Consider the following 15,133-nt stretch of genomic DNA (forward strand, 5'->3'; position numbering starts at 1 on the left):
TTTTAAATATATCCTAACTGTCAATCTATTCATAGTTCACACAGGAGGGCGGCTGTGTAAAAGAAGATGCATCAGGGAGTCAGTATATTGTCTTTAGTTTGAACCTTACAGACGGCCACAGACCCCAGGTCAGACTAACAGGTAATTACATATCTAATAGATTAGGTCAAACCCTTAGTGTGCTCCCTATTTGAATACGCTTCAACCTTATTTACACCTGAATAAATCACAGATCATCACAAATTGGGCCGACACCAGATGTTGTTGGATTTTATTTGCAGTAGTCATTCCCACATTGAATTCAATATGTATTTAATCGAAACCATATCGCACCAAAACATATGCTGACACACAAATAGTTTCCTTGAACATTCATCTAAAATGACTGACATATTCATTCCATTTCCTGGACATCCTATCCTAGTTTGACAGAATGGCTTTCTAACATGTTTTATCCATTTCCTGGAAGGATGTAAAAATTTAAATTGCAATTTTTGTACTCCTTGGCATTGGTTCTGCATACTCCTTTAAACGATCAATGGATTTTTTTCTGATATTTTGAAACATAAAGAGGGTCTACAACTGAGCTGTTAATTTCTAAACAGTTTGACTTGTGCTTTCTATGAATGAAGATGAAGCAATCACACTAAAATGGACAGTAAAAGACTGAAAATGAATTGGCCATTTTGGACACTGACCAGAGTTTCTAAACAACACAGTCCAATCCCAGCATGCTGCTCCAGCCTAAAGGGCTGAGTCCGGGCCTGGCTCTTATTTTACTGTGCCCCAGATTTCCTCTCCCTCGCAGGCTAACACCTGGGCAGGATCTGTAAGCTGCACAAGTCTTCCAGGTCTGGACAAAAACATCCCGGCCTGCTCTATCCCCAGTCACCTCATAACTTAGCAGCAGGGGACACCCTCAGAATCTGCCACCAATGCAAAGATATGTTAAGAGCCTTTTGGCAGTCTGCATGCTCAATATACATCTCAATGATCAATACAGATAACGTTGAAAAACTGCATAAATCTGAGTTTTGGTGACAAGAATAAAACATTTTGTGTTGCAGCCAATGTGAAGGGTTCAAACTAAGTGAAGTCACATATTCCATACAACTTCTAAAATTTAGTCAGGTCAAACTTATACCTCTAAACTGGGTCTTCTGTCCTTTGACCGTGGACAAAATTGCAGACATGCTCTATTGAGTAGCCTTTGGAAAGAACAGAGATTCCCCTGCCTGATACCCGCTGGCCCACAATCCAAAGAGCCCGGCCTTAGTTCTTCCCGAATGAGCTTGTGGTGTCCCTGCCAACTGCGCCAACGACAGAAAGCAGACACTCAAGGCCAAGGCCTCCCAGTTAGATGCCATTTATACACACAAAAAAATCACAAAAGAAGTGGAAAAAACCCTTTGAGAGAACCCGTTTTGGGCCATGACTGTGATTTAGAGCAAGCTCTCTAAAATAAAATGTGGGCTAAATGAAAATGAGGACGATGTGAGATGACGGACTTTGCCCAACATAGCTGGATTTGTCTCTTGATGGCCGATACAATAACTTAAGTAGGCGCTTCTCAGAATAGAAGCCCCTTAGATCAACCACCTAGCAACAAAAGTGGAAAATCTTGCTGACCCAATTAGTGCTGACTCTCAGTAGAGCCTTTTTACGGCTCGCTTCAGTTCGCTTCAATCCAGGCAGATGGTTCCCCTGGTTCTGGTAGAGATTGTTGTTGTAGTTTTTATCATCCTTAGTTTTGCTTCGAGGCATAAAGACTAAATTTCCCCCCTGGGACTGGCTACTACTATCCTCTGGCAAAGTCGTTGTAACACTGTATCATTCATTTTTATCCTCTTTCCTTTTGAGCACAGCCGTGCAGCCACAGCACATGCAGATAACCTTCCTAAATGAGTTTCATTTTGAAGTTGCAGCTATGCTTAAAGTAAAGCAGGTCTTTACGATTGGTAGTTCAACCAATCAGCATTCCTTAGGTTTACATGGAGATTTGCCCATTGCTGTAATCACAGTTCTACATTTGAGACCATTTGTGCTTGTGATGATGACAGGCAACTCAACGCACAGTCAAACATCTGGTTACAACCTTGATGACAAACGTCACCAAACAATACAGCTTTTGTTTGTAACAAAGAGCTACAATGCTGTCAGACTGATGTGGTTGTTTGACAAAAAAAAGACAGATGTATGGTTAACACTTAGTGCTGCACACAAACGCAGGATGACACTGGTTGTTGGAGACAAAAGGACATTTATAGATTCCTTACCACAACAGACCGAGTCCATGAAACTTTGATTACTCCATAACATTTTGCACATTTTGTGAAATTCCTATCATAGGAATATCAGAAAATGTACTGGTTTTGCTAAGCCTGATTGAAAAAAAGTATGCAGCTGCAGATGCTATGCAAAGAATACCCCAAATAATGCTACAATTTTGAAGCTATAGATTGATAGCTGCAGCACTGGGCTGGTTATTGATCATTAAACAGCTTTCAGTCTTTGCAGTTTGAAGTCCTCTGTCCAGTTTGTTGATTTAATCCAAAGGGAAAACATTAGCAACATGTCTACTGGGCTTATTATAAACCATAGCCATGAAACAATCGCCTCCCTTTATATGGCACCAACTCTCGATCATTTCATCGTAAACTGGGGTCTCAGCCAGCCCTTATCAAGGTACTGTTATGAAACACAGAGTGGGAGTTGTAGTATTATACATAGCTGCCTGAGTAGGCCAACTCTTTAATCAGTCACTGTAATTGCCGGGATGGACTTTGAACCACAGACATATTTGTCTCCGCTTTTCATCCATGGCTAAACAACTAAAGGGAGGGAGGCGGCGGCGGCGGCGAGCGCTCGGGCTCAGGGCCGTGCACTGCTCCTGCACCAGGCCCCGCGAGCAGCCAAGCATAGAGGAGCAAAGAGAGGGGTCACAAACTGAAGAAAGAGTTCTGGCTGAGGGTGGGACGGAGCGGGACACAAGGAATGGAGGGGGTGGAGTGGCTCAGAAAGAAGGAAGAAGGGAGTGTAGAGGAAGAGAACGGAGGGTACATGATGGTACACAAGTCCCCAGTGGCAGATTGAGTGCTTTTAGGAGCCCAAACAGGTCCCTCCTCTGAATACTAAGACCTTTCATAGAGGCAACAGTGCTACAGAGGCGCAACTCCAAAGCCTCTCCTTTGAGGCCCCGGCGATATATGGGGCTTTCAACTGCTTGTGCAAGAGTAGGTCTAATTGGAAGTTGAGGCTACACAAGGAGGGGGTTAGAGAGGCGGGAGAAGAGGAGCTAAGGAGAAGAAGAGAGGCAAGGAGGGGTGCTTGATTTAAGAGGCCATTGTTTTAACAAGTACATTCTGCCTCCCCCTCCTTTCTCCTCATGGCCTCCCCTTCAGATGCCCACACTCCACAGAGTCAAAAGGCGGCGTTTAGCCCCTGTGAACGAAGAGGGGCTGGGCTTGTTTTGACACTTTGTCCTCCTTGGCTTCTGTGAAAAGGCCCCGCTTCTATGGGCCACTCAAGTTCATTAGAGAGTGCAGCGCTTTCAGTCGCGTCCCCATTCCGGCTCCAGGCCTCAATGGGGCCTCCGAAGCCCTTCACTGTTTGTATAATAAAGAACCCTCACCACCTCCACAACCACCACCTCCATTTCCTTCATCGCAAGCCTGGCTGGGTTAGTATACGTAGGGTAAGGGTGAGGGTGCGTTGAAAGAAAATGGTGAAGGAGAAAGAGTGGGGAGATGGATGTAAAGACGAGGCATAAGCATGAAGACATGACAGAAAGAGAGGATGTGGGAAAAACACCCCCCACCCACTCCCCCTCCTCCTCTATGAACGAGGACTTTTACAGGTAAGGGTGCTGCCCCTGCATCAAAGACTGGCTGTGTCAAGAATTGTGTGTGTGTCGAGAGTCAGGTTTCAGCTCTCACACTTTCAGGTGACATCAGTGTGCGTCAGTATCGAGAGGACAAAAGTGAGAGATGTCACTTTAGAAGGGCAAAGGCATTGTGAGATCATAGAGGCCCTGAGGTAGTCACAACTGTCCCTGAGAGTTTGTGTGTGTGTGTGTGTGTGTGTGCATGCGTGTGTGTGAGCAAACATAAGCTTCAGTTGGAGATAATTACTGTCAAAGTGGGGTGATTGTACTCCTGAGGTTTCTGCTAACTAGCAGTTATTTACCTTTAGCGTCATATGTACAGGTTTCATTTAAGTGTATACTGTTCTGGGAGCAAAGCTGTCTCTCTTGTCACCAGGCACTCGGGACTGTCATAGGAATATTATGCAAGCTTCAGTTATGAGCTTAGACTGTGTTTCATAAGATGACGTTGTATTTTAGTCTTTTTTTTCAATCCCATATATTTTAGTTTCTGTGGGACGTACTCTATTAAATTTCATATTTCTAATATTTAAGTGGTGAAATTAGACAGTGAGTGACCTAATAAGTGAAAGTTATTTTTTTTGAAGTATAGTTTGTTTGGTCTTTTGATCAGAAAACTGAGACCTTTCAAAACATCTTCTAATGCAGATATGTTGCCGACTCTCGATGTCCCCCCCCATCTCCCTGTCGGTGCTCATTGGTCTAACCAACCCACCTTTGCAGGTACCTCATTGGCTGCTATAGACGTGTATATTTATGATTGGTTATATTTATGCATTTTTTACCCTACCCTATTTAAATGTGGCTTGCAATGTGTTTCTTCATGATCCTGATGAAGGCCACTATCCGAAACACGTCGGTCTAATAAAGTTAATAAAACTGATTTTCAGACTTCAAGTGTTGCTGGAGCTTTTTGACCTCCCCACCATTGCGATACATTCAAAAACAGACGACGCAGTCTTCAGAAGTTGGTGTGACATTAAAGCAGGTTTTTTTTTTTTTAGTGGGTGTGTTCAAGATTTCTGTTGACATGTTTTTAATTCCACAGGTGCTGCCGCATGCCTTCTACAGCTTTCCACAGCCAGACGGACATCAGATACTTAGCAGGTGCTTCCATGCAGTTCCATCGAGTCTGAGAGAGGGAGGGGCGACACTGATACGCCATGTGCTCATACTGTACAATCAAAAAGTCCCTTCAGCTGTTTTTCTAAGCATCATACCTACGGTAAGTCAGCTGCTGCATGAAAAGCAGTAAAACGTGACACTTATGAACACTGATGAGCGTTAACCACACATTTTATACCATTGTGTTTGAATTTATAAACACAATAGAAGAATAGTTGATGAGCTCTATTTCTCTTGGATCCCCCCCCCCCCCCCATTGACCATCAAGTTGACCTGAGATCATCAAAGCTTTGTTTGAAATATTCTACACTACATGTCATATTTGTAAGTACACTGAAAGCCCTTTGTTTTTACTTTCAAACAGATTTCAACAAAACTTTTGTGCGGGATATCTGGATGTATTTAAAAAGCCCAGACTTTTGAAGCACAGCAGAAAAGGGTTACATGGATTGTGTCAAACATAATAACGTGATTTTATTCTCTGCTACATGTTTTGCTACAGTGTACAGTAAACAGGATGCTTGCTGTTAGCAAGACCCGCTTGTCAAATGCGTACAATAACAATACACAAAGAAGTAAAATGGCGAGGGGGGCACACAAAAGGGTTGCTGATTAATTACAGATGATCCAGACTACAATCATTAAGACAGTAAAACAATAGAACATTCACAAAGTATATTTTGTGCACACTTCTTTTTGTGTGTGGTTTGAGTATTCAGAAGACATTTGTCTAGCTTTTCTTAACTTTTATCCCCCAAAAAAGTAATGACACATTTTTTAGAGCAACATCTTCAAAAGTGACAAACAGGGAAAATGCAGACGGGACCTGTTGACATGTTTGAGGATTAAACACTCACCAGTGTGTGTTTGAGAGAAAGTGTGCTGAGTTAAGTCTGTGGGGGGTCTCAGTCAAATCGTATCGCACTCTAATCTTATCTGAAGCTCCAGTTGGAAGCTGTGAGTGTTTGTGTGTGTTCCCAAACATATGGCTGAGCAGGCTGCTGCCTGCATGCAGGCATGTTGAAGGAGGTGAGGAGCCTTCTTTAAAGGCACCTTTCGGAGAGGATCTATAGGACAGCTGCAGGCCCCCATATGCAGGATTCCCACTGGTGAAAAGAGGGTGGGCAGGGCGGATAAAGACGGCGACCGTAAGCAGCCTGGAAGATTTTAGAGATCATGAAAGGATCAGAGATATGATCAGGGAAACGTGAGAATAAAAGCAGATGTGTGGCCATATTTTGATAAAGTGGTCACCTTCTGTAGGCTTCACAGGGGGCTCTACAATTTTGTGCAGCTAACCAGGAATGTAGCATGTTAGAAATGGATTTCAAATGGTCACACAAAGCCACAGCAAATGCTTAAGAAATGCTGTATAATATGCTAATTGATTGTCATCTCTTCCTCATAAAACCAAAGCTCTTCCTATGACATATCCTGCAGTTGTTTGGAACTTATGGACAACAACAGTGGAGGAGTTCATTAAATATACTGCAGGAGTATTCTGAACACTTCTGGATGCCTTTTATGACACAACCTCTGTTAAACAGGCTTATAGAGGATTGCCAATGTGTGTGTGTGTGTGTGTGTGTGTGTGTGTGTGTGTGTGTGTGTGTGTGTGTGTGTGTGTGTGTGTTCAATCAAAGTTGGTGGGCTGAAGATGAATATCATGGAGATAAATGAAAACAGGAGTCCCAACTCTGACATCAATTAGCAGGGGGAGAAAAAACACATCTTTCCACGAGGCTGTTTGTGAGCTGAAGTAGATAGCATGCCTGCACATAGATACACAAAGTCCTATCTTAGTCCGTGACCTCTGTGTAGAGAATGAGGTCATGTCCAGTAAGTGAGGAAGCCAGTCCATCTCTGCCTCTGTAGTTATTTATATCCTATAAGCAGCTGGGCGCTGTAGATTTGAGCATACATTACTCAAACAGGGGAACATTGAGCACTTGTTGGGGACTATTTTCAGCAGAAGATTAACATACATGCAGGGCTAGCGGGTATCTAATGACAATGGTGAATGTGAGGGTTGAGTCAAGATATGGACAGTGTTCATGGTAACCTAGGAACATGTCATCTAGTGCCATGTTGGTGCGGTTTACACAACGCAGCTCTTGATTGGACACCCCAAACAGAAGGACACCACTGTCCTCCAGTGCAAAACTGTTCAGATGTTTCTGTTGTTAAGAGACAAAAGTCATGCACAAACCATATGTTTGTGTGTGTGTGTGGCACTCTGAGGAGTTTCATCCTTTAGACACGCTGAAAATATGTCTCGACAAATTCCCACAGCGACACTGTCACCAGACAAAAGTCTTCTCTTTTTCCACAAAGAGGATCCCATGATCTTTTGGTTACCGAGACAATACACAAGAATGAGTCTTCTTTTTTTTATGCATGGCTCAAACCACATTCAGACAGAAATAGGCCTTTCATGTGAGAATAATATGGTACGAACAATACGTTCACACTTATGTCTTCTTTTAAATATGCCAGTGTTTCATTTAAGTTCCTGCAGATGCCCCCCCACCCCACCCCTTCAAAGTAGCAGCAAGAGAGGAGCGAAGCCTGAAGAATTAAGTTACTATGGATCTGTATGAGCGTGTGTCCTTCAAAATGTCTTTGTGTCCCTGCCCCCCCCACCCCCACCCCCACCCCCACCCCCACCCCCACCCCTCCCCTGCTTGTGCTCAGACAGCCAGTCTCCAGCCCTGCTTATCTTTCTGTCCTCTACAGCAGACCCCCGCTGAGAGGGAGAACCAGAGTTTATTACAGTCTCCAATAATCTGCAACCCCCGAGGAACTCAGAATCATACTACATGGCCTAAAAAAGAAGCCAAGAAGGTCCCTTTCCGTAGCAAACCTCTACGGTGACGTGGCCTGAATTTCATATCACAACATTTTTAAAATAACACTAGACAGTAACGGTATCACGGCACACTTTTTTAACTGGTGATGTCATTCAAAAACTGTAGCCTGTGGGCATATCTCTTATGTTACCTGACGTCTCAGATTCACATTCTGGGGAAATTCACACTCGAAAGGGGTACAAGTCTGGGTTTTAAGTTCAATGAAAGATTTTGTTATGGAATCATTTGGTATGCTTTAATTACATTTGGTTGCTTGTGTTTCAAGAGTTTTGGAACATAATGGACAGAATCTTTATAGCTCACCGTCTTTCAATGACACTCAAACACAAATGTCATATTGCTTTGGCTTTGGGAGTCATTTGGGGCCGAGTATCCTGCTCAAGGGCACTTCGTCTTTGGGACAGGCCTACGCAAAACTGTGACACACTTTACAACCTGAGCACAAGCTGCCTAACTACTGCGTCTGGGTGTTGGTATGTAATATCTTAAAGGTATTAACTCCTAAAAAAAAAAGCAGCAATGAATTAAACTGTAAAATCTAACATGTAGAAAATAAATATCTTTACCCGAATCGTTTTGGAACGGGAAATAGAGGGAGAAAAAAAGCCTGTGTGTGTTTCTGCTCGCAGCCAATTACATCAGTTGTTGTTAGATGAAATGTTGATTGTGATTGGCCTACTGAATTGAACATTGGCCAAAAGGTATAAAATAAAGTACGTTATTGCCACTGGTGTCACTTCAGGGGCGAGAGTCACTGATTGCCATTTCTTTGGCTGATCCAATTTTTTAACTTCTTGGCCTATTCCAATTTCCTCTCTTCAAAGAACCATTAATGAAAGCATAATCAACGTTTTTGTAATTATCCTTTTATCAAAATGTGGTTTTATATTCATAACAAAACATTGACTTTAAATCAACTGTGTATTTACTACATTACTTCTTTAAGGGTTAAGGTATTCAGGTTCATGGCAAAGATTAAGTGTGGAAGGCAAATTTGTACCCGCCATCCCTGTTCAGGTGGTAAAATGCAGATATATTCTTTAGGCTTTCTCTAGATTAAAAACAGTCATCTTAAATGCGTTTTAAATCCCCTCGTGCATCAGATCATTTCAACAAAAAAAGATACATGGAAATCTGTCATTGTTGAGTTAAAGTTTCAACAAAAGCTTTTCAACATCAGTTAACCGTGACACAGATTTCTACCTCTGGATCATTTCTGTTCTTACGCCACCGACGGTCGATCTTTGCATCGAGAGCAGCCAGTGGACGATGTTTGTTTGCTATGGCTCGTGTTCCCTCAAAGTAGACATCTGTGACATATATTAGCACTGTGAACATAATTGAAATGGGCCCCGGGGCCGTGGCATCGTGTTCTGAAATGAGACCCGACCCCTAAGACGAGAGCCCGCCCGGAGGGTCTCTTCACAGAGGAGGCCGGCCTTGCAGAGGGAAGAGAGCCAGGTGATTTATAGGGAGGTGGGGGAACACGAGGAGAGGGGTGAGAGGGGGTGGGGTCTGAGGTCTGACATTTATCCATATGGGAATGTTGAACGGGGGGAGGGAGGGGGTCTGAATCAAGTAGAGTAATAGGTTACCTCCGCTGCTACCTTGGAGGTGCAATCCCATCCTCTCAGCAGAGACACACAAAGCACAGAGGGGGTATCGGGTGGCTCAGTCGGCCTTCCCCAGGTGAAAGCTAAAGCCTGGCTGACACCAGCTAGACCAGAGACAGAGACAGAGACAGAGACAGAGACAGAGACAGAGACAGAGACAGAGACAGAGACAGAGACAGAGACAGAGACACACACACACACACACACACACACACACACACACACACACACACACACACACACACACACACACACACACACACACACACACACACACACACACACACACACACACACACACACACACACACACACACACACACACACACACACACACACACACACACACACACACACACACACACACACACACACACACACACACACACACACACACACACACACACACACACACACACACACACACACACACACACACACACACACACACACACACACACACACACACACACACACACACACACACACACACACACACACACACACACACACACACACACACACACACACACACACACACACACACACACACACACACACACACACACACACACACACACACACACACACACACACACACACACACACACACACACACACACACACACACACACACACACACACACACACACACCAGCTCCAGTCTCCAAATCCATTAATGAAACTTTCACCCTCATCTTCCCCCTGAAGCCTCTCCGCACCCGCAATGTCAATGAGGGGAAAAGTCCCAAAAATGAAAGATGAATGCACATCCATGCCAGAACAACCAAATGCTGCCAGGGGTGAAGACAAAACAGTCCCCTTTCATTGTGACCACATCCTCCAAAAACAATCTTTTTCCCCCGTTAGAGAAAAAGTACCACTGCCTTCAGTATGGAACCGGTACCAAAAACAACTCGTGGCGAGCGATAAATCTGTCTGCAAGCCGAGTTATTCAGAAACATCTACATTGCAACACCATTAATACCAAAAACACAATTACTCTGAGGGCACTTAATCAAGTGTGGTGGAGCTATTTTGCAAGACAAAGTAATAAATTAACATTTGAATGCTTGCTGGGCACGCAAAAAAACCACGCCTGGAGGTTCTGGAAAAAAAAAAAGGCCACTAGTGAGAGAGAGTGAGTGTGTGTGTGTGTTATTCCAGGATGAGGAGAGCAATGTCAGGGGACTAATCAATCCATTGAGGGGATACAGGGAAGGGCACAAAGAGCGGCAGCAACTTGAACCACAGAGCATGGCAGCAAAGTGAATACAAGGACAAACTCCCCACCTCCCCCTTTTCAACCAACGCCGCCGCCTCCTCCTCCTACTGTACGCTGGACTCCAGCCTGTGATCTTCTTCTTTTTATGCCTCCTGTTCTCCTCATTACCACGAGTGCTGAAATAACAAGGATAAGTTGGGTACCCTGTAAGAAGACGAAGAGATGGTTTCCCCAACAACACCTTCAATTATCACTGAAGTGTTTGCAGGGTTGAGAGAAGGCTATCCCACAGATCCTGACCACTCTTTTTTTAAGAACCATTTATGCAAACATCAAACTGTTATGAAGCTAAAAATATTTTAAATATAGTTCATTTTGGTTGTGGACTTTTGGCTGGACAACCTATGCAATTAAGATCTGTAGCTTTAACTTCATGGCATGGGAAAAAAAATCGTTTTATGTAAAAAATCGAGATTCTTATCTTCTGAGATTTTAAATGAATTCATAACTTCCAAAAAATGTTGGCCAATCAGTCACTCCCTGCTAAATGCTAATGCTAGCTCTATAACTCAGTAGAATGCCAAATGGAGCAGCAAGAAATTCAGCCAGTCTCCCAGATGACTGGAGTAGATCCTGAAGTATGTACTCATTCAGAAATAGACTTTGAATCCATGGATCCATGAGTCCAGACTCGTTTTGAATCGAAAATAGATTCTGAATCGTTGCGCCAAGGATTGGAATCGAATCGTGAGACACCCAAAGATTCCCAGCAGATTCATGAAACATTTTATCACATGTCTCTTTCTCCGTGAATTTACTGCTGTGCTTTCTTTTCTGTCTTTATCTTCGTTTGGCTGCAGCAGATAAAGCCAACAAACAGATGAAGCAGTGGAATTATTTTTTTACAGCAGCAGTGTCTCATGTTTAGTCCAGGACAGGTTCTGAACGAGAAGGTTCATCAAGTGAAATTTCACTTTACCTCCACTGGATTATGGATTTATCTGTCAAGGAGGCTTCACTGTAAACTGTACAAATGTGACGTAATGTGCAGCGATGCCTTGAGTGGGACAACACTTAAAGGTTAGCCTGGGAGTTAGATCAATAGTTGATGAGTAAATGAGGAGGGGGGGATCACAGGAGTGGGTGAGGGGTCATCTGGTCCCAGACGGTATCATTAAACTGTGTTACACACTCACCAACACGCCATTAGTCCAACTCAGCCCATTACTGCACGGACACTAGACTGAGAAAGCAATTTGACCTCACACACACACACATACATACGAAGTCAGTCTCACACCCACACCCACACACACACACAGGCAGCGTAATAAATCGTAGCCTCGGGTCATCTACTGTCAGCCGGGACTTGCGGCTCGGGTTTATAATGCCATTCAGTGTACACAGCTTGGAAATTATAGCCTTTATTCCTCGTTTCATGAACCCATAATGTGTCTTTTATAATGCAAGAGTCAAGAAAATACGCAGCGGCAATGTCAGGGTTAGACTGATTTATCACTTTGCCAGTATTTGCGGTTGTTATAGGAGATACGTTTCATTTCCTGGCCCGCTGGAATTTCATTTTTCCTCTCAAGAATGTACTCAAGTTAATTGTTCAAAGATATATGAATCTAAGTTGGTTTTTCATGGATACTGAAATTTCCCAAACCGCTGGACAGCCGTGGTATAAGAGCAACTGGCCCCGAGTTAATTTCATTACTGACAGACTGACTGTCAGTGTCATGTGAGAGTTTAAATGCTATTTTCAGAGGCTTTTCAAACCCTGACAAAAATACAACTCTGGTGGCAAAAGGTTAGATTTGGAATTCCTGACCACGTTTTAACTAATTGAATCGGAAAATAAATGGAGATAAACCAATGTCTATCAGTAGCTACAGGAGGGAAAACAAGGCGCTAAGCAGCATCAGTTGAAGCCATATGTTGAAGTGCCACAATGGAAAATGCCAACAGCAGCAGCAGCAGCACACACACTCGTGCACAGACAGACGACAATGTGTCTCAGACACGACACAGGCCCGGCTAACTTAATTACTTTACGACAGAACAAGTCCATAATCAAACAGAGACAGCCCGCCCCCGCCCCAGATAAAGATGGGAGGAGGGGAACACGTTGATAACTACATCTGAAAGGATGAAAGAAACGACTAGAAATAGGATGTGGATCATCCAGAAGGGCCCTTTGTGTTCGATTGGATATCGAATCTTATCTGGGTGACATTTCGGAGACGGTCTCCCGGTGACATTTAGGAGTTATCACAATTACAGCACCCCCCCCCCCCCCCCCCCCCCCTCCTCTGAGGTCCAATCAACCAATTACAGATAACTTTTCTTTGCTATCCTGTCAGCTAAACCTTTCCATGTCATGTCAGAGGGGGCACAGCACCCATGTGTATTTGTGTAACTGTGTGAGCACGCACTACGTTTATCCCTGTGTGTGTGTGTGTGTGTGTGTGTGTGTGTGTGTGTGTTTAGAAATAGCTTCCGTAGGGTCCTGGCATTCCAGCGGCTGTCCTAACATGTTGTAAATACAAGGTGTTAGAGAAAACATAGGAAGAGGGTGGTGGAAATCACTCAGACCTATTACAAGTGCTGCAGGGGGGTAAAGAGAGGGAAGGGGGGAGGAGGGGTGGGGTGGGGGGGGCAGGATGTAGGTTATCATAGATAAACAACACAGTTCACCTGCAATCACGCCAAGAGCGGCGTGCACGATTTTCTCTCTCTTCTTCACTGAATGGAAGACTAAAGGCTGCAGCCACCAACATCGCTTTCATAATTCAAGGGTTTAGCTTTGTTTCAAGTCAATGGATCATTTGCATAACAGGGACGAGTGAAAAGAGCATTTTAAAGTAACTTTTCAAACAGCCTATGAGCCATGCAAGAGCACAGAATCCATTGCATATTCCCTTTCATACATTTCACATTCTCAGCTCCTAGGCATTAAAGACAAACCACACAGCTTAAAACAGAATTGTAACTGCTGCGTGATTTTGTTTTGTTTTTCTCAAATCAGCCCGATGGAAACCTGCCTCGAGGTACAGATTTGACAGGACATGAGACATGTGCACACAGTGATGTTATGCTGCAGCACATACATCACAACCTACATGGTCGGCAAAAAAAAAAAAAAAAAAAAAACTTAAAAGAAGAAAAAAATTATATAAGCTGGTAAATTCAAAGTGAAATTGCACAACGAGATTTTCTGTCATACCCACAGTAAACACTTCCAGCAGCACGTACCAGCTGGTACACAAAATAAGACGGGGAAAATGTGCAAAAAAAAAAAAAAAAAAAAAAGGCTGCAAAACTGCAAAACATAAAGTATCAAAAGTGCAAATAATGTCGCGGAAAAGTCGCGTTGAGTTCAATCAAAATAATGTGACAAACTGCTGCAGATGTGAGCGCTTAGACAGGCGTGTTGTCAAAGAGGACTTAAAACAAGGCATTTAAAACACTCACACTCGTGCACATTCCCCACCACAGTTTCTCGTTTTACCAGTTAAATTGCGCTTTCTAATAATGTGGAAAGTTGCCTGCTGAGGCTTACATGTCAGATAAGAAGGGCAGCACTACAGAGAGCTACAACTAACAAAACACCGGCGGTGCAAACATACCCTCGTTTACTTCCAGCAAAACACGCTCACACGCAGTTCTTTAAGCTCCACTTTGCAGAGTTTTTTAAAAACGGGGGCATTTTTCTTACCTGGACTCTGGCTGAGCAGTAAAGTTACCAGGGAGCCCCACAGCACCGCGGCCAGCTGCATCTTGTACCCCGCTTTTCTCTCGCTTCTCCGGGCTTCCCTTTCCCTTTTCTTTCTCCTCTTCTTCTTCTTCTTCTTCTTCTCCTCACGGTGAAATATCAACGGGCTTTACTTTGCAAGAATGCGCTCCGGCTTTTCACGCTAACCTCATACCATGACTGACTTGTTGGCCCCTTTTCTCTCCCCGACCTCCTCCGCCTCCTCCTCTTGTGTGTGATAACGCGACAAAACCGGGATTAAAAAGTTAACTCTGAGGGGTACAGCTCGGCTACGGACTCCAACATGTTGTGCTCTACTTTCCAACACTGTGGCTACCAAAAGGAGCTGTGGGCTGTACCAAACGCGAGCTAAGGGGGGAGCTAGCTTTTTTCTACCGCAGGGTATTTAAGCTTACTTGGATTTAAATTAACAATATACCACGAACGTGTCTCGTTACCATATATAGTAAACACATAGGTAGGAAATCCTGCAGATATGTGATGATTGTGCAAGTATTTAATTCATCATTCCTCTCCTTACTTCCCTATCCCGCAAGAAATGCTGTCGTCCAAAATCTCTGCTCTCGTTGTGTCATTTCTTAAATTACGTTTTTTTGGGAAAGAGGCTCGTGGTCAAGTGTATCAAAGGATAAATTCAGA

General features: G+C 43.7%; 1 protein-coding gene across 3 annotated transcripts in view; it reads right to left on the reverse strand.

Annotated features, from left to right (window-relative positions):
* lrp4 (low density lipoprotein receptor-related protein 4) overlaps nt 1-14,768 on the reverse strand; it is a 119,031-nt gene extending 104,263 nt beyond the window's left edge. For all 3 annotated transcript variants that reach the window (XM_061061543.1, XM_061061460.1, XM_061061617.1), the window contains exon 1: nt 14,438-14,768. In XM_061061543.1, coding sequence (XP_060917526.1) covers nt 14,438-14,498 — 61 coding nt within the window. In that variant the 5' untranslated portion in view covers nt 14,499-14,768. The remainder of the gene's footprint in view (nt 1-14,437) is intronic.
* Nucleotides 14,769-15,133: the final 365 nt, after the last annotated feature.

Source organism: Labrus mixtus, chromosome 1, assembly GCF_963584025.1.
Source record: "Labrus mixtus chromosome 1, fLabMix1.1, whole genome shotgun sequence".
Classification (NCBI taxonomy): Eukaryota; Metazoa; Chordata; class Actinopteri; order Labriformes; family Labridae; genus Labrus; species Labrus mixtus.